This window comes from Neopsephotus bourkii, unplaced genomic scaffold (assembly GCF_033783945.1).
Source record: "Neopsephotus bourkii isolate Nb327-2 ecotype Australia unplaced genomic scaffold, CSIRO-AGI_Nbou_v1 NB_1634, whole genome shotgun sequence".
NCBI lineage: Eukaryota > Metazoa > Chordata > Aves > Psittaciformes > Psittacidae > Neopsephotus > Neopsephotus bourkii.
The window spans coordinates 2696104-2715423 of record NW_026902109.1 but is presented as its reverse complement, the minus strand read 5'-3'; the positions used below and the strand labels follow the sequence as shown (position 1 = coordinate 2715423).

Genomic DNA, 19320 nt, shown 5'->3' with positions numbered 1-19320 from the left:
GTATCGCGCACACCCCTACCTCTCCCACCGCGCCCGGGCCCCGACGCTCCCCTCAGGGCGCGCCGCCCTGTCCCCGTGACCCACCCTCCCACCGCCAGTGAAAAGCGAGGGCGGCCGGGCCTCACCTGTGCGGAGGGTACAGCGGCGGAGGCAGCTGACGCGGCGCTGAGGGGCGGCGGCGCCGGTAACAGACGGGCGCGAGCAGCCCGAGGACTTAACCGACCGCGCGCGCACGGCCCCGCGGAAGCTTTTATAGGCTGCCAGGCCACGCCCACCCCGCTCCCGTCCCGCGCGAGGAGGGGCGGCGCGGGCCGCTCGCTACGTGAGCTCGGTCACAGCGGCGGCTGCCCCAGCGCGCAAGCGCCGCCGCTCTGCTCCACGTGGGAGCAGGCGGGGAACGCCTGCACCGCGAACGGGGTCCACGGTGGCGTTCCTCGGGCAGGAGCTCCCCGCCGGTATCGGTGAACGGACACGGCCGGCGGCAGCTGCTGTCTGACCACCACAGTGTGCGGTCTGCGATACACGGTGGATGCACAGTTTGGCGGCATCGGCCCCGATGCTCGTTCCCCGAGCAGCTTGGCTCGCCAGCTCCCCTCCTCCCCGCACAACTACAGTTTATCTCTGCCTTGTGCTTTAACTTATATTCGTAATTTTGATGTTAAACCAACCTTGCACCTCCTGCACTCCAACTGGTGTCATCTGGTTCACAGCACGCTTTCTGTTCCACCATCCAAGTCTGCTGGTGGCCAACACTTTTACTCATCTTCTGCAAAGCCCAGGTGGAAGCGTTTCCAGATTGACGGTACCTTTATCAAGTGCCATTTCTGAAGCAGCCTTCCCTTGTTCCAGGGCGTTCATCTCAACTTGGCTGATCAAAGAGGCAATATCAAAAGCTTCACCACAAAGATGTAGCTCACCTATTGCAGAAAGATGTTAAGCTGCTTGGATGTATCTTGCTGTGACAGATCTATGCTGACTGTTCTTTGTTTTCTAGGAGCTCATAAATAAACTTGTTACTTGTTCATTTTAGTTTCAGCAATTAAGTTACAATTGGGGATGTTCATAAGCAAGTTTTCCCTTCCTTTTAGATGTGAACTTCAAACAATCCTTACTAGCTTGGCCAGCCTGTGATCTTCCTTAAGAGAGATTTTTGGCCACCCCAGCTAGAAAGCTTTCACAACAACAATTACTCAGTGCTGGCAAAGCCATAACAGGGGTCAAAATCCCTTTCTGACACACATTCTTTAGCAGGGGTAATTTTCAACTGGCTTAAACCCACCCCATTCATAAGAGGTAACTGGAGGTTGCAACATGATCTTTAACTAAGGTTTGTTTCCTTATTCCTGAACTGTTGCCTCAGCTTCAACTTCCTAAGCAATGTATTTTGAAGAGCAAACATCATAACATCACATGTTATGCCCCATTTTAGGGAAGACTATGAGATACGACATAGCTCATATGAGAAACAAACAATAACATTAGATGAAGTTAGTAATTTCTTGTCCAACTGTAGATACAGATGTGTCCACACAGTTGACTACACTGCCAGTACTGCAAGTGGTGCTGTGCCAGAGCTGGAAGAAGGCCAGTTTTTAGTGGAGCTATCCGTCAAAAACTAAGCTTTCCTTTCCTCTCATTTTGGTCGCCTTCCAACAGAAATACAACTCCTACAACTAGCAGGAAATACTGGAATAATATCCAAGCTTCTAGCTGAGGCATCTAGTTAAAGCCCTATTATCCAAAGAGTCCATAATACAGAGCCAGAGATTTAACAGCAGCTTCCAGAGATTTGGCAAAACCTCACACACTGTAGAGCATTCAGATTCTTTCTAGTGAGATTCACTGCTTTTGCACTATTGACAAACATGTCAATCAAAACTAAGGCAGACAGTGTGGAACAACATGATTATTAGCATGTTTAATTGCAGGCTTGCTTGTACTGGTCAGCGTGGGGCTGAAGGCAAAGAAATTTCTGCTAAAAGGAGCCTAGGATTTTTGTATCTACCACACAGGTAAATCAAGAGTTGCTTCTAGTAGTCATGGCATCATCATGCTCCGCAAGTCAGTTTCTGCCCCTTATATGCTTTTTGCCAGTTAGGTAGAGAGTACTTACTCATTTCTCATGTCTCCCCCAACTCCAGCACAGTCACTGACCTTCCAGTTGCATTAAAAGATTGTTTGTATATTGGTTTATGCTGGACTTGTGCGTTATCACCTGCTGTCAAATGCTGATAGGGCTGGGCAGCTTCAAGCATGTCTTAGCAAAGCAATTTGTTACATTGGCACCTTGTTAGGAAGCACTATCTCTAAGAACAAGTGCAACAGAAATGCTTTTTGAAAGAACTACAGCAGAACAAGTGCCTTTCAGCCTTACTTTAGGGTTTGCAGAGCCCTGTGTGGTTTTTAGCAGAAACACTGACTCCTTAGTAGCACACACAAGCCTAACAACATACTTCCTTTGCTGAGCAATCCTGTAGAAGCACTCTATAGGCCCTCAGCTGAAAGATACTAAAAGAAATGTCCATCTAAAAGAAGAAAGAAACACAAGAGGCCTCACAAGAACACAACTGTAGTGGCTCACACCAAGCTTTGTTTATCCAATGCTGCCTAGAGTACTGTCCCAGCTTCCAAACACTTTCAACAGGGATTTTCTCAGACTGGTGTGCTCTATTTAGTAACCCTCAATAGAGTTCTCTGGTAAATATTCCTCATCTCTTGAGCTAGAATTGGTTTGCATGCACAACATCCTTGACCTAGTAGTTGTGCCAGGGCATGGAAAACCAGCTAGTTAGATGTGATAAACCAGGTTCCTGGAGTGGCAGAGACAGCAAAGAGTTGGTACCTATCCCTTACACAGGCTGAAGCATCAGAGCCTACCTAGTTCTTTGCAACGGCTGTAGTCCCAAGTCTTTGATCATGCCTGTTGTCCTCTTTGAACCTTTTCAAGTTTTTCAGTATTCTTTTGGAAATGACAGGCTGTCATCTGCATTGCAATGTTTTAAGACACAGGTGAGTCACCTTTCTGTCATACCAAATTAGCTCACTGTATTGCTTAGCTTTTTTAACTACTTAGGTTTACTCTTGAAAAGAGATGAAGTCTCGTCTTATTTCACACGTGTTCATTTAACAGTGCTAGTCTGCTTCCCAAATGACATCATTACCTGCAGCCAAGAGGCCAGATCCTATCATCAGTTATGATGTGCAGTGCAAAAAGTCAGTGCCAGACTTGGAGGATCTTCCTGAATCAACAGCAGCAGGGAGGGAAAAAGTCAAAAACCACACATGCTACCCCAGTAAGCTGAAATGAGCAAATCCTACTGAAATATTCAGATGTTAAAGAGTCTCCTCTAGACCTGTGCTAGTGTTAGGAGCACAGGATGTAATCAGCAGCATCACATAAGTTTCTTCCAAGGTCTGCACCTGGAGCATGAGAACCTGAAGGAGTCCATCATACAAATAACATACACTACAAGTTCACTTTACAAAAAGCCAGATTTGGTTAGTTTGCATCTAAAATGTAATGATAGAGGGAAAGACTACTCATTAACTTTCGTTTTAAAGAAGTGGGTTTTCTCTTTCCTTGGGCTCTTCCTAAAAAAAGAAGTATCTTTTTTTTCCAAGAGGTTTCTTGTGGCTTGACCATAAGTGTTCAATGGGAATTCGCTAATTTTATGTATTTGAAGCAATTAACATTTGTTTTGTAAAGGCCACCTGTTAGCAATAGCAATTCTAATGCTTGTTTCTGCTTATTGGGGGCAGCTGGAAAGATACCAAACAGAACAAGCAAGATTAGTTCTATAATCATTATTAGCCTAGAATTACATTTTTTCAGTCACTTCGTTGGCTTGAAAATCCTTTTACCAACTGCTAATACCAATATGAGTATTTTTTTTAACCCAGATTAAAAACAAAATAACACAGGACCAAAGATCTGTCCATTTTGCACTCTTGCCCATGCAAGAGATAACAAGTATTTGTTCCCACTGCTTGTGTCCTCCTGGTCTGTTCCTTTTGTTTGCTCTTCTTACATCAGGAGAGTCTGAGGATTCACTTCCTCTGGTGGCCTGCCAAAGCTCAGTAAGCAACAGGAAGCTGTCAGAGATGCATTTATAGGGCCAGGCCTCCACTAACAGGACGGCTTCTAGCATGGAGTACAGTATGTGCAAGGACTAATACACATAGATTGTAGATGCAATTCACACAACTCAGAGCCCAGCCTAAAAATACTTACAAAGAAGCAACTCAGTGCTGAAGTGACAAGTGATATTTGTGCTCCTTAGATGAATTAAGTCAATATATTACGTTACTTCCAAAATTATCTCCCCTGCTTATGTACCGCAGAAATATTTATTAGGGCAATGCACAATCCCACACAGATGTATGGATCCCTGGAGAAGGCACAAGGAATCTCTCGCAGACTGCATGGCTTCCCACCAGCCAGATCAATCACAGAGTCACTCTAATCTCATTTTCTCTGCATATCTTCGCACAGCACAGGGGCCAGGCATACACAATTGGGCTAATCCATGATTTTTTTTTTTCAGCTGCTTATAGCAACAAAGGACTACAGCACTGTACCTCCTTCAAAGGAGTCTTTACACTGCAGCATAGTGCTCTGGCTTTTAATCCCTCACGTGGATAGGGGTGCAGTTAATTACCAAATGACAGATTGCTTTGGGCTGCAGAAGGTTGAGAGGCTGTCCCAAGATTTGAGGTCCAAAGTATCTCCTCCAACTGCTTCCCTCAAAAACCAGCTCTTCTTGAAAGATCCATTTCTGGGAGCAGTTAGGGTCAATAAATCCGTTAGTTTATTTTAACAGCAGGGTGGATACTTCCCTTAGAGATTATATTTCAATCCTGTATCTTATTAAAGGAAGATGTGTTTTGTCCATTAATCCAATTAGCTTTAGTGGATTAATAAGATTGGACTTGCTCTGTTTCAGGGAGCACACAAATAGCAGCCAAGCATAATTAAACCTAAACTTCAGTAATGCTTGTAACAAGCATGCTATTTTCCTGCATGTTCTATTTATTATTTTTACAAGCTATGCTCTCAAATTACATGATGTGAATTCTCGACTAGAATGTCTCAATTTATGACCAAAAAGCAAAACACTTACTTTCATATGTTTATAAAATTCTCTTTGTGCTAAATATAGGCAGGTAGGTTCCAGCCCAGAATAATGTTTTCAGTACTTGGGAGGAATCTGTTTGTTCAGCTATAAAGGCATGAGAATAATTTGTCATTATTCTGACATCTATCTTGGCAAAGCACACTTTCTGATCAGCACTATTCATGTACAAATTTAACTGTGGCTTTGGGTGCTTCAACACTATAAACAGCTCCTTCCTTTAGGTATATACACAGCTCTTGGCATATTTTGCTGTTTGAAGCCATATGGTTCTTAACTTTAAACAGCGCTTTTATGTTACTGATAAAAAAACACAGAGAAGCTTAGAAGAAAAAAAGGAAAGAAACTACCAGGAACAAACTTCTCTGCTAGAACAGCACAGATTCCTGCAGTAGCATTGTTCTCATGTCTCTGCATGGTAAAACACAGCATCTGGTTTCCTGATAGAATTAAGCAGGTATGGAAAATAAAAAGAGTTTGCTGTCAGGCATCCTCACTAACTCCTGAAGTTAATCAAAACCCAGCCATCTATCTTTGCCAATGGCTTGCGAGCAGCATGGGCAGAACTACATTTCCCAGCGCCCCCAGTGGGGGAAAAGCGAGTCAGACCCAGGGAGCCAGCTGCTCCGCTGTTTGTTGTAGGAGCAGGGCTGCTAACCGAGGGCAACGCGGGACTCTCACAGCTAGCTCATCCCTGCTGCTGGACACAGCACCCCTGCACTGAGCACAGTAAGTGGGGAAAACGTGTGGGGAATGACAGGCCTAGATCTACCTCCTGCCAGCTGTACAGCATAGGTGAGATTTAAAGGCAAGATGGGAGTTTGGGCTGGCCTCCCGAGATGAAGTTTTTACTGTCTCCAAGTTTCCAATGATCCTAACCAAACTCTGGCACTGTGGTTCCTAGGAAGGAAGGGGTTAAACGCCTGCACATGTTGCATTTCATTATTGCAAGTACAAGCTATTCCTCTTTCCCTGCCCCAGTCGCACTCTGCTGTTCATTCCAAAGTACAGAGCTCCTGAATTCAGCACAGGCTGCTGCTGTTCTGCAGATTTTCACAAGCCAAGGCTCTATGAGATGTGGGGGTGGAGAAGTGACGGACACATAATCATCACACCACACAACTGTTTCAGACGTGGTCTCCGTGTTGGTGTCAGTCCTCCCATGCTTCTGCCTGAGCCTGCTGGCAGCATGCCGAGCTCCCATTGCTGTGGCTGCAGCACTGAGCAGGGATGCCAATGCTCTCCCCAGCAGCTTCTGCAGCAGGCCTGGCTCCCCTGTCTCACCAGGGATCACCCTGGTGAAGACCACACTCAGCTGAGACACTGGGAAAGAGGATCTGAGGCAAAGATGTCAGAAGCTGCAAGGCACAGCCTCCATGCTGCTTGCTACAAAAACTGCATGTGCAGATGGGAGCCTCGGCTCAGGCATCACTCAGGCTCTGGAGCCATCACTGACCTTTACTGAAAGGAAGGACTCTCAGGACTCTTTGGCACTGCTTTTGTGTCTGTAATTCAAAGCAAATGTAACTTCCTCCTTAAGGAGCTCCGAGTTCTATGGTTGAAAAGTGAAATAATCCTAATAATTATTAAGGATTATGAATCATATTTATTTTTTCAGATGAATGCTAGAGATGGTAGCATTTCTGGCTATTTTCTGACATCCTCAAGTTGAGATCAGACTGCAGTCTGTGACTGCCTGAGCTGAAAATGTGGTAGGACTGTTTAGCACAAAAAGCATTCATAGCTGGAGATGATCCAAGTCAGCTGCAACTGCTGTCTCTTGTCTAACTTGGGGAATTCTCTTCCACAGCTGATATTTTGTCTTTCATTCTCTTCTGGCATCCGTGCCTTTCCCACAGATCTACTGTGTACTGCAATAGGATTTTCAGTTGGATTGAGGCCATTACAAACTGTGTAGGAAACAAAAAAGAGAGCAGCCACCTTCACTCCTCTTTTCCCCAGGGATACAGGCATTTAGGACAGGAACGTTCAATGTAGCCTTACTGCAGTTTCTGTAAGACTTGTGCACAGTCACAGATGGAAACAAACTGAGGTATCTTTTAATAATCTTAAACATTGCCTGAAACTGGATTTGATGTGCGACTAGGAGTGAAGACCAAAGCAGTAATTTTAGAAAGCAGATGCCAGCATTCTGCAGACTCTGTGAGAGGGAGATTTCTGCTAGTGGGTGTTTGCACCTTTAAATCAAACTTAAATTTGTAGGGCCTCTGCATTATATTCTATGCTTCTCTTTTTAGGCAGAGACAGCTACCTTTAGGTGTTGGTTATGGCTGCAATTTATCAAGCAGCGTATAGAAGAGCTTCCTCTCTCATCTGCAGGTTACACTCTACCTATGTTAGAAAAATGAGGTAAGTTCTTGTGTACAGTGAGAAGACCAGAGTTTGGTACCCTTGTATCCACCTTCACAAGCAGCCCTACCTAAATCTTTTCAGAGCTGAACAATGATGTAGTAATGCTATGAGAGCTCTGTAAATGGTAACAGTAATGTCTCCACTCTGTTCACCAGTGATAAGAACTGGTTCTCTGAGGCTGAAGCTCTGTTAATAAATGCCTAAGTTTGCTGTCCTAGCAAAAGATCTCAAAGTACAAACAAACTTGAAGCAATGCTGCTCAACTCTTTTTAAATACTACTTCAAACAGTCTGAAAGCAGCACATTCTGACACCCTTTTTCCAGTGACTTGCTTTTCCTAATTCAGGCCCCAGCCAACTGAGCCGTAAGACTTCAGCTTGGTCTTTACCTCTCATGTCAGTGTGACAGGTAGAACGTATCCTGCAGTAATGCATGTAGCCTGATGGGAAGCGTATTCCATATCTGAAGTGCTCAAGTAGCTTTCCAAAACAGGACTTGGAGCCATCTAGATTGGGAGGATAAAAGGGAAGATGAAGGTCTCATGCACATAAATGATCATGTCTGTAAAGCAGACTTCTTGGATTAATAGACTAGGTTACTGTTCTTGGATGTCCAAGACCTGAGGCTGCTTCTGTAGTAACAACTGCAGGATTTTCTGCCACGTGGCACCTTTGCTAATGTCTACAGTCCACCAATGAGTAGACTCAGCTGTCAGAAACTCTAGAAGCATATGGAATACATAAAATCTGTTCTGTCCATTTCTTCCCCCTGCTCTATGGAACGTAAGTATGTCCAATTAAGCATAACAAGGTGATCTCAACATGATCTTGAATTCATCTTCCCAATTCTTCTCTCACTTCAGATACTTAAATGAGTTAAAGGAAGATGACAGCCTTTGTAGACAAGCCCAGACCTCAGGAACTTTCTACCTCTTTCACAATCTCTCTCCCTTCCTGCAGAAAGTTGGGGAAAAATATTTCGTACCACAGCTCAGTGCAGCAGGTAAGCAGGTGTTTGGAAATACCTCCTGGATCACACAACTGAAACGATAGAGAGTCCTTTGCAATAAGCAACCCCTCGTATGGGTGTTGAAAATCTATCAAGCTGTGCAGGAATATCCTGCACACTCTTTGTTAACAACCAAAGACTATTCAGACTTAAAACCTTGACAGGCAGACACAAGTTCATGCTCTTCACACACTTACAGTATCAACATATACCTGATGTGTTTTGTGATGATCATTTTTAAACATTTGGAACCATGCCTACTGAAGAGAAAGGGCTGGCAGGGAAAATGCCAGGTCTATCTGATAAAGGTTATTTGGTGTAACACAGGAGAAATTTTCAATGAGAGAAAGGTGTTGGCTAGTGTAGGACAGAAATAGAATGGACAGCTGCTCCCAAGGTATTACAGCATTTCCATCTTTAGCTTGACATGGTCAAAAATTCCAAGAGCTAAGAGGAAAGCCAGACTTCTGGTCTCCATTCACGTGGGACCACTTGTCTAGTTCCCTCTCTCACATGAGCACCCTGCTCTGAGCCAAGATAGCATATGCCTTGAAGATCCAGAGAGAGCATAATGGTTGTATGAATGTGCTTTCATCACAGATTTTTCTTCCCCTTTCCCCTGCTGTTTAGAGATTAAAAGGATCCTGGAGAAATTCAAAGAGACAGAACAGTGGATAGAGAAGTCGGTGCTGATCGGTTGTTCAGACGAGCACGTACCACACTTTGCCCTGGATTTAGGTTGGGATTACTCCTCTTCCATCTGTGTCAGCATCACATTTGATGCACTAAGATGAAGATGCTGCCTAGGCAGCGTCTCTAATCCTTGCTGAGTGAATATTTACTGCCAGAGTAGACTCAGTTGAGTCTCTATAGGAGCTGTTTTGAGTGTGGCGGGCCAGAGGCACAGAATTGTGCATGTGTTAGTAAAGGTGGGCTGTTGGCAGGTCACGTAACATTTGGGAATGTTACCACTGATGTGGTGTCACTTCCACAGGAACTTCCAGAAATTGTATACCGGAACAATGTAGGGCGTAAAGTTGGGATAATAACTGTGATTTATGAGATCAAAGATTTTGCTGTTGTTGTTTTTTTTAACAGGAGCCTTGGAAAAATCAGTCATTGAGTCTCAACTCAAGGGGTCATTTACTAACTTACAAAAGGCTCTCTTCATAGTGGATGGGAAGGATTCTCCTTTGCTGGCTTCGGTATTGTACAGGACTTTTTACTTTAAAAAGCTAAGATTTCTAACATTAACCTTTCTCCTTGTCTCCCATATTATTTTATGATTTAATACATGTTGTGGAAGTATGTACTGCACACTTTCAGCGACCTAGGTACAAACACACTATAAATGACAACAGTTTTCCCAAACTTGTGATCCCAAAAGCAAGCTGCAATGGAAAGAGAAATAGACAAGTAGCTTAAAATAAATATCTGAACTAATTAGCCATTTAGCATCAACCTACTTCATGTCCAGTGTGAAATATACTGATCTTATCAGCAGTTACAGCAATCCCAGTTTGTCCTCAGCTTAACAACTATCCAGCACTAGTTTCCTGTAATCTTATAAGCAAACAGAATTTCACAAATGAATGTACAGACCTTCCCTCAGAGCTGCTTTCAAAACTACTTATCAGCTATTAATCTGCAGATACCCTACACTTGGAAGTCCTATGAAAAGACCTGTGTGTGAAAATCAGCTTGTCCTGACCTATAAGTAGGAACAGCTCATGTTTATTTTCCTGCTTCATAATGTTTGTGGTGCTTGGGCTGTTTTTCAAGAAGGCAGAAATAAGATTTGTGTTTCTTTCTTGGTGTTTGCAGGCTCAGTCCCTTCTCCAGTGGCACGATTCCCACCAGTACTGTAGCAAAACAGGGCAGCCCACACAAAGAAACATAGCTGGCAGCAAGCGTGTCTGTCATGCAAGCGGAATAACTTACTATCCACAGGTGAGCATATGAACAGCACAGGTAATCCACACAGGGACTCTGTGGTGACAAGCCAATGCTGCTGGGTGGCATGGAGGAGAACCTGTAAGAGTTTTGCACATACCTGATTACTTTTTCTTTAGTGTACATCCAGTGACTCTCAGTGCAGTAGGAAAAGCAGCAATTTGTACTTACTTGTTCGGTCTGAACTTCTTGCTTTGCTTTTTGATGCATTTGCTAGATGTCTCCAGTGATTATCACCCTGGTGTCTGATGGGAGCCGGTGCCTCCTCGCACGACAGCCCTCATTTCCCCAGGGAATGTATTCTGCTCTGTCAGGCTTCTGTGATATGGGTAAGGTGGTCTCTGACCCAGCACAGTGGCCTTGGACATGAAGGGTATGGGGGAAGAATGGGCAAACATCAAACACATGTTCACAGAGAAAAATGGACAGACACACAAGTGGTATCAGGGAGAAACATATTGGATCTAAATAGATCAGCCTTCCCATCCAGACAGAACTCAAAATAGCTGTATTTATCCAAAAAGAATGGGAATTATGGGTATGTATCAGTGGCTGTAGTCCCTGTTGGTAAGTAAATACATGTATAAGACTCACCAGATCGGAACCCCAGATACCTTTTTAGTCCATTTTGTGTCTAGTGCAGTCTGGTTCAGAAGAAAAACTACAGACCTCTTGTTACACGAGACAAAATGGCTTAAAAAGGGAAATGATGAACAAAGGCAGCATTGTTCTGCCTACCAACTGTATATTAGACACAGTAAAAATGTCTCTGTTGTCTCTGTTTAACGAAGGTAAGCATTGTTGATAAATTTAATTGAGCATCTTGCTGACAAGTGTTTCCAGGTCAGCACAGCCAGAGCTCCTGCGTATGTGTGAGCAGTCAGGGCTGGAACACCTCAGAAATAACTGTACCTACATTTTCTTTGCACGGTTTATTGCCCTGAGGCCAGGCTGTCCTTACCTGACTATGGTTGCTTTTAGGTGAAAACGTTGAGGAGGCAGTCCATCGAGAGGTGGCAGAAGAGGTTGGCCTAGAGGTGGAGTCACTCTGGTACTCAGCTTCTCAGCACTGGCCCTTTCCCAGTAGCTGCTTAATGATAGCTTGTCACGCTATAGTGAGGGCACAGCAGGCTGAGGTGAGCAGACTTCGGTTCCCCTGAGGCATTTTATTGCCCACCTCACATAGCAAAATATCTTTCAGTCCACAGACTGAAGAGAGCAACAGATCCTCTCTAAATGCAGTTTTCCATCAGCTTTCTCTAGAAGTGAAGAACAAACTTCAAAATAATGGTATCTTCTGTTGCAACATGCCAGATTTTGCACAGACCTCTGAACATGTACGAACTCAGAGCCTAACACCCCTGATTTTTTTTTCATCTGAACTTTGCAGAGGGCAGAGGAGATACTCTCTAGTATTAATATGATATTTGCCATTAATATCACATTCTGCTATATTAATTACCATGCTTAGCCACTGATACTTTGCAGTCCAGTGCCATGATGGAATAGGGCTGATTTGTGGATTCCCTTAGGAAACCAAGACAACAAAACACTGGTGGATAGTAGTGTCCTTTTCTCTACTAGCTTCAGCACTTAATCCCGGTATGCGTAGAGCACTCTGGGCATTCTACCATAGGAACTTTGTGGGTGCAGGAACAAGCAAGGTACTGCTGCCCATATTTAAATCTGATTTAAGGAACTGCTACTCTCTGAATTCTTTCCAGATCAGTATGAACAAGCTGGAACTAGAGGAAGCCCGTTGGTTTGGCTTGGAGGAAATCGTGGAGGGTCTCAAGAGACATCCCAGATCTTCAAAGCAAGATGATGGTAGTTTTTTACCCTGGTTTCCTCCCAAACAGGCCATTGCTCACCAGCTGATTTGTGAGTGGGTTAAGCAGCAGACTTCCTAGCTGGCTTAGACATGTCTTCATCAAGTCTGTGATTATGCCAGAACTATGAAAGTTCAATAAAAAAATCTTCCAAAGTTACTGAAGGCAAAGTCCATGTTACAGTGAGGACAGCACCACACTGATGGCAGTCTTACACTCTGATACATAGACCTACAAAGCCATTTCTAAACTAATCACCCTCAAACAATTCCATGAACAGTAGATCACCTTTGAGATCCCATGTCTTGCTGTAAGCATACAATAAAATTCTTGGTTCCAAAGCATCACACTTACTGTGACCAGCTGCTGCTGTTGCCCAGCAACCAACAGAATAATGAGCCCCTGGCACCTGTCCCATTTTTCACCATTTATCCATCTTGCATGGATATCAAATGCACACCTTTTCCAGAAAAAAATAAAGGGGCAGTGGCACCTTTCAGTGTTCACATTTATATGGATCTGGAAGAACTCTTAAAAAAAAACACAATCAAAACAAACTCCCCCAAAACCGTAAGAAAAACCACAGTCCCCCTTCTGCTTCCTTTCCCATTCAATCTTCCAGTTTCATGTAAAACATCCAAGTTTTTTTAATGTTAAAAGATGCTTTTACTTTGTTGATAAATCTGAGCTAATGAGTGGAAAAGCAAAACCTACATATAAGCGTATTAGAAGACCCAAGATAATGCAAAGGTAAGAGGAAATGCTGCAAGAAAGGACTGCACTTCTGATATAGAAAAATCCTAAAAGGTACAATGCCTCTTACCCTGTGCCAGTGTCTGTCGCTTGCCTGCAGAGATGGTCTCATTATACTGATGAAATTGCATCACTTCTCTGGAAGGAGAGTGACAGAGACAGCCTGGGTAAGGAAAGCTTAGCAAGAGACAGATGGAAGGTTGATCTGCCACTGATTCAGGTTGACAGTCCTTTCTACCTATTTCATCAGAGTTTCAATGCAAAGACTGCAAGGCCATCAGTACAGATACTTGAACGGGGAACAGGAATGCATCACTGATTGTCACCATTAGGATTCACTACAGGTGAAAGAGCTTTTCAGCAATGGTAAAATTCTGGAGTCAGGACAACTGAGCAGTAAGTAAAAAGAAGGTTTCCTCACACCACTTAGACATACTTTGTTTTGTCAGGTTAATTTTACTTTAGGAGGTTGGGGAGGGATTCCTTCAGGCTGTGTTGGCATGGGCAAACACCCTTCCCACCCTGTCAGTCAATAAAACGCGTATGATAGAGCATATTTTTCGTGTTTGTGAACTCCGTCAGTCATCCCAATAAGAATGTGTGCTGGTACAGCCACGGGCATTGCTTCCTCCCCTCCAGCCCAGCCAGACACACCACAGAAGCCCATACACCACTGAACTTAGCTACAGCACTCCTGCATCCAGTTTTCTTTGGAACATGTTTTGCTGTCTCTCTTCACAGTAACCCACCCTGCTTTCTCTCCCATCACTCTATTCTAATTCCTTACCATTTACCTCTTCATCTCTCATCTCTGGAATCTGCCATTTTCATTTTCAGCCTCCTTCCTTTCTGTCCCTTCTCTGCAGTAAAAGATACTGAAGAGTTAAGATACCTACCAGCAAAATACCCCGCTTCTCATCCTACTTCCCACTTCTTCTTAATGCCTTCCAAGCTCACCCTTAAATAGTTCATTAATGTGCCCCAAGTATGCTTCCGGTCCAATATCCAGCTCAATGTACTTAGCACTTTTAATATCCACACATGATGTGTTACCCCAGTGGCAGAAAAAGGACTAAAAAGTGAAAGCAAAAAGTAGTGCCTATGAGGGAGAGGAGGGGTAACTGTGTGACTTCTGCAGTAATGTGAGCTTTGTGTGCTTTATTTTTGTACTTTTACAGTACTTATCTGCAGTGTATGTCTTTATCAAACCAGCTGCAGTGTGATCAGATCCACCACCACAGAAAATTCTCCTGTGCTTTTGAAATGCTGGGTTACTCCACTTGCCCAATTATGTTTTTAGTATCAACACTGCAGGCTATCAGTGAGCTGTAACTGAAAGAAAGCAAGTACTGAAGTTCTGACAGCAGTTCTTTCTGAACTGTCATTTCTACACTGCTGATACAGACCTGTCTTGGGAGAGTGTTCCTTTGGGGTGATGTGGGTACCACAGCAGAAGGCAGGCTGGTCACAGGAGATGTGTTCATTTCTGCTTCCCCCTTGCTTGATGCTCGTGGGCCAGAAATGCCCAGGCTGACCACAGACTTCAGGACAACTCACAAGAGCTGTGGTCTGTCTAATACTCTGACTATACCAGGCTTTTTCAGATTTCATCAGTTACTGCCTGTTTTCTACAAGAAGAAAGTTACAGGAAAATTTTCTCATTTGTTTGTTTCTGTGACTCACCTTTTAAAACACAGATTTAAAGGTCTGCATGTTCCTTTTAATTATCAGTAAGAAAAAAAATCCTTACTCCATACCCTTTTGACTTTGGTATGAAACAATGGTGGCCTCTGTTCCTGATGTTAAAAGAAAGCAGGAATGATTACAGACAATTATAGGCAATACAGCTATGAAAAGAACAAAAAAACAAGTTGAGAGAGACATTGTTCTCACTTGCATTCGCCTCAGAAAGCTGGCTGAAGCCTTCGTAATACTCACTGCAGTCAAGAAGGAACACGCTCCATAAAGGCGGGTGACCTGGAAAAGGAAACAAGACAATTCCTAACAGAAGCTGCTTCAACAAAACACAGCAGGGCTTTCCCATAGAAAAGGTATCAGGCAGGCAAAAGCGACTTAGCAACATATTTTTCTCAAAACCACATCCATTAAATGAATCTCTCTGGGGACACTTGATTTGTGTAAATCACTGAGACTCCACTGCTTTCAGAGCCTGCCAGGGCTTGGGACTGACAGCAAGACCTACCACTGAAAAGCAGTCAGCATGTCACACTACAACCCAGTTGTTCACAAGTATTACCAGCCTGCAGGATACATGGGCAGTCATAAAATAATAACGTTCAGCTAATTAATTTGAAATAGCTTTTTGGAGAGCAATGCAGGCAAGTTCAAAGCAGCATTCCATCTACCTACTAAAAGCAGCAGGGCATAAAAGTTATTTTTATCTCCAACAGCTGCTAGCAGAGGATTAAAGTAACCAAACTTCATGACACAACTTGTCTACCTCTGATAGAGGGAGCTCTGAAGAATCCTACCTGGAAATGGGGTGGATTGAGAATTCACTTACCACATGCTCTCCCATCACTTTGGTCTACTCTGCTGCTGCACAGAAAGGTCACATTTTCCTACGCACAGGGGTACTCATCCATTGTGAATGGCAGAAAGTCTGACTTCAGCATTACAGGTCAGGGAGGAAGCTCTTACACTAAGTTACTTCACCTTAAAACATGCTCTGAGATGCAGTGGATGCGTCCCAAGTCTCATGCTTAGCCTGAGGTGTTAAATGAGTACTTAACGGAACACCCTGACAACATGACTGCATTAAGGTGATTTTTCAAGTAATCATTTTTCAAGTAACCATGAGCAGTTCAGCTCTTGCAGCTGCAAGGGACAGGTTGTCAGAACATGTAATTAACACAAAGACAATTCCTGTGCTTCATTCTGAAGCACTGCTGAAATGACTTATGGGAAAATACAACCCCCATTTTCAAGAAGGGGAAAATGGATGAGCCAGGGAATTACAGACCAGTCAGTCTCACCTCTGTGCCTGGCAAAATCTTGGAGCAGATTCTCCTGGAAGGCATGCTACGACACATGAAAAACAACAAGGGGCTTGGTGACAGCCAGCATGGCTTCACTAAGGGGAAATCCTGCTTGACCACATGGGGCTATGGAACTGATGGACAGGGGTAGAGCAGCTGACGTCATTTACCTGGACTTGAGCAAAGTGCTCGACACTGTCCCACACAACATCCTTGTCTCTAAATTGGAGAGACATCAATTTGGTGGATGGACCACTCAGTGGATAAAGAACTGGCTGGATGGCCACATACAAAGAGTTGTGGTCAATGGCTCAATGTCCAGCTGGAGACCAGTAACGAGTGGTGTCCCTCAGGGATCGGTGTTGGGACCGGTCTTGTTTAACATCTTTGTCAGTGACATGGACAGTGGGATTGAGTGCGCCCTCAGCAAGTCTGCCCACGACACCAAGCTGTGTGGTTCGGTTGATACACTGGAGGGAAGGAATGCCATCCAGAGAGACCCTGACACACTTGTGAGGTGGGCTGCTGCCGACCTTACGAAGTTTAACCATGACAAGTGCAAGGTCCTACACCTGGGTCGGAGCAATCCCAGGCACAGCTACAGGCTGGGCAGAGAAGAGATTCAGAGCAGCCCTTCAGAGAAGGACTTGGGGGCATTGGTCGACGAAAAGATGACCATGAGCCGGCTTCAGTGTGCTCCCAGCCCAGAAAGCCAACTGTATCCTGGGCTGCATCAAAAGGAGTGTGACCAGCAGGTCAAAGGAGGTGATCCTGCCCCTCTACTCTGACCTTGTGAGACCTCACCTGGAGTATTGTGTGCACTTCTGGTGTCCTCAACATAAAAAGGACATGGAACTGTTGGAACAAGTCCAGAGAAGGGCCACGAGGATGATCAGGAGACTGGAGCACCTCCCATATGAAGATAGGCTGAGAAAGTTGGGGCTGTTCAGCCTGGAGAAGAGAAGGATGTGTGGAGACCTCATAGCAGCCTTCCAGTATCTGAAGGGGGGCCATAGGGATGCTGGGGAGGGACTCTTCATTAGGGACTGTAATGACAGGACAAGGGGCAATGGGTTAAAACTTAAACAGGGGAAGTTTAGATTGGATATAAGGAGGAAATTCTTTCCTGTTAGGGTGGTGAGGCACTGGAATGGGCTGCCCAGGGAGGTTGTGAATGCTCCATCCCTGGCGGTGTTTAAGACCAGGCTAAACAAAGCCTTGGGTGAGATGGTTTAGTGTGAGGTGTCCCTGCCCATGGCAGGGGGGTTGGAACTGGTTGATCTTAAGGTCCTTTTAAACCCTAACTATTCTATGATCCTATGACTTCAGCCGCTCCAGCCTTTGGCTCCCATTTAAAACTTGTTCACTTTTCAATTTGGCAACAGATGGCAAGCAGCTGTGTAAGGGAAAAAACATTGCTAGATGTCACTCATCCAACAATGCATACACCTGGGAATGACTGAGCACCACCAAAACTACTTCTATTAAAACAAAGAGGCTGCATTGCCAATATGGAAATGGTGTGACTTTGCATTTTCTTTAAGACCCATCAGTGGTATTTTGTAGACAAACAGGTACACTCAATAATGTCCACAATCGTTGTTACATGGACAAGCTGAAGTTGGCATCAGCTGTCACAAACAAGAGAAAGATCACAGGAGCAGAAACAAAGCTCCCCAGCTCCCTCACAGGGAGGGCAGTACTGGGACAGGAACAGAAAATGCCGATAACATGTCCTTTCTGCCAGTCCCTGTGCTCATCTGTGTGCAGCGTCTTTGTATATAGCATTCCCCACAAAACTTCACATCTGAATAAAAACCACATCTACAGAGAGAAATGGCAGAATTTAGCAAGCAAGGCAAGGAAGAGATTTTTTCAATAAGGTTTGAAGCAATTGGGGAAAAGAGTGATACACAGTAAGGTTGTTCAAATGGCAGGAAATGCAAAGAAGGCCCTGTTTCTGTTAATGGAAGTATTGCAAAGGGACCCAGAAGCTTTACTAGTACATTAATATAAGCAGAAAAAGAAGAAAGATGAGATCTGGGTTTGAGACACAAGCAAATTCAGACATCACTTATTAATAAATTTAAGAATCTCAACAAGATCTTTTAAAGAATGGGAAGCTGCAAATTCATGAATGGTAAGACTGATACTGCAGTCAGGGTGCTAAATGAATGTGTGTTGGACTAGGACAAGAGCAGCTATGCAGCTTTACCTATGACACACTGTTGACTGATTTGGTTAGCAGGAACATAGCAAATGCAAATAGATACTGCACAAAATTCAGTAACTGTGATCTGTCTGAACAAGAACCTGGTTATTATTATTGAAAGAAATATGTCTACAGTCACAACAGTACACAGTAGTGATCTGAAGAAATACGACAGTCAAATATGACTGCTGTTAGCCTGCAGCATTGAGCATGCCTTTGATTAAACTAGACTATATTCTAACACTATAAGTGTATGGCCTTATAACTGCAGTAAAGTTAATAATCCTCACCAACTAAAAACAAAATGTCTGGTTTAGATTAACATCACTGCAGTCATTCAGTATCATTACTTCTTTCTCCCCAATCAAATTATAGTCTTTACTTGAAATATAAAATTTTCTGCCTCCTACCTGCAACAGAGGTCAACTCACCCATGTATTTTTTATGAATAAACTGAGCTTTACCTTCACATTAGCCTTCCTCTTCACTTCCCACTCTTGAATGCCTGCAAAATTAGGAATATCCACCTGGGAGCACTGACCCACTTAAGTACAGGTGCTATTCCAAACAGCAATCCCCACTTTACACAGAAGTAATATGCAACGTGATATTCTTCTGCCCCTGTTAATTACTTTGCTTTTTAGCTACAGTTACACATCAGAAACCTGTAGGTTGTTCATGACACCCTTCTCCATAACTGCACTCCACAAGACAGTTCCCTAGCCTGGAAGCACAGCCAGCGCGCATTCCTACATCTGCCTCTTTCTATCCTATTTCAACAGGACAGGTTGTTACTGTATGTTACTATAAGAATTCAAAGACAAAATAAACTGAATCATGACCACAACAGCAATCTCAGTTATCTGACCTGAAAGCACTGTTTTGCTGTTAATTATCTACTATTGGCAGCTGGAATTTATTAGAACATACCTTTTCTGTCCTCAGGAGGTGGTAATCAGGTTCGTGGTGGCTGAGGAAAACACTGGATGCACACCAACTAAGGTGATGTTTTAGGTTTCACACCCTTGACTTCATATTCTTGAGCAAGTCACTTTTTTCAA

At 43.9% G+C, this 19320-nt stretch overlaps 2 protein-coding genes and 1 long non-coding RNA gene across 9 annotated transcripts in view; 1 reads left to right on the top strand and 2 right to left on the bottom strand.

Moving 5' to 3' along the window:
* P4HA1 (prolyl 4-hydroxylase subunit alpha 1) overlaps positions 1-359 on the bottom strand; it is a 36307-nt gene extending 35948 nt beyond the window's left edge. For 2 of the 4 annotated variants that reach the window (XM_061373843.1, XM_061373845.1), the window contains exon 1: positions 126-359. The gene's annotated coding sequence lies outside the window, so the exon portion shown is untranslated. The remainder of the gene's footprint in view (positions 1-125) is intronic. The other 2 variants (XM_061373844.1, XM_061373842.1) reach the window with 2 other exon arrangements.
* Positions 360-5009: 4650 nt separating this feature from the next.
* On the bottom strand, positions 5010-10702 carry LOC133223285 (uncharacterized). Its single transcript, XR_009728515.1, has 2 exons — positions 10638-10702; positions 5010-10545 (listed from the first exon to the last, which is right to left on the bottom strand). It is a non-coding gene; the product is annotated as an uncharacterized LOC133223285 (long non-coding RNA).
* On the top strand, positions 5633-12454 carry NUDT13 (nudix hydrolase 13). 4 transcript variants are annotated; one of them, XM_061373815.1, is made up of 9 exons: positions 5637-5861; positions 7391-7502; positions 8368-8507; positions 9144-9251; positions 9612-9718; positions 10338-10463; positions 10684-10795; positions 11448-11602; positions 12191-12454. In XM_061373815.1, the coding sequence occupies exons 2-9, from the start codon at positions 7420-7422 to the stop codon at positions 12374-12376; spliced, it is 1017 nt and encodes a 338-aa protein (XP_061229799.1). In that variant the 5' UTR covers positions 5637-5861; positions 7391-7419; the 3' UTR covers positions 12377-12454. The 4 variants fall into 4 exon arrangements, with proteins under 4 accessions (XP_061229800.1, XP_061229802.1, XP_061229799.1 ...); XM_061373816.1 differs by lacking the exon at positions 9144-9251 and having other exon boundaries at positions 5633-5861; XM_061373818.1 differs by lacking the exons at positions 7391-7502; positions 9144-9251; positions 9612-9718 and having other exon boundaries at positions 5634-5861.
* The last annotated feature ends 6866 nt before the right edge of the window (positions 12455-19320 follow it).

What these genes read in the sequence shown, in the direction of transcription:
- NUDT13 (XM_061373815.1), top strand. Translation starts at nt 7,420, where the DNA reads ATGGCTGCAATTTATCAAGCAGCGTATAGAAGAGCTTCCTCTCTCATC. An exon ending in ACCTATGTTAGAAAAATGAG is followed by an intron (nt 7,503 to 8,367) that starts GTAAGTTCTTGT and finishes CTCTCACTTCAG; the next exon opens with ATACTTAAATGAGTTAAAGG. An exon ending in ATTCTCCTTTGCTGGCTTCG is followed by an intron (nt 9,719 to 10,337) that starts GTATTGTACAGG and finishes TGGTGTTTGCAG; the next exon opens with GCTCAGTCCCTTCTCCAGTG.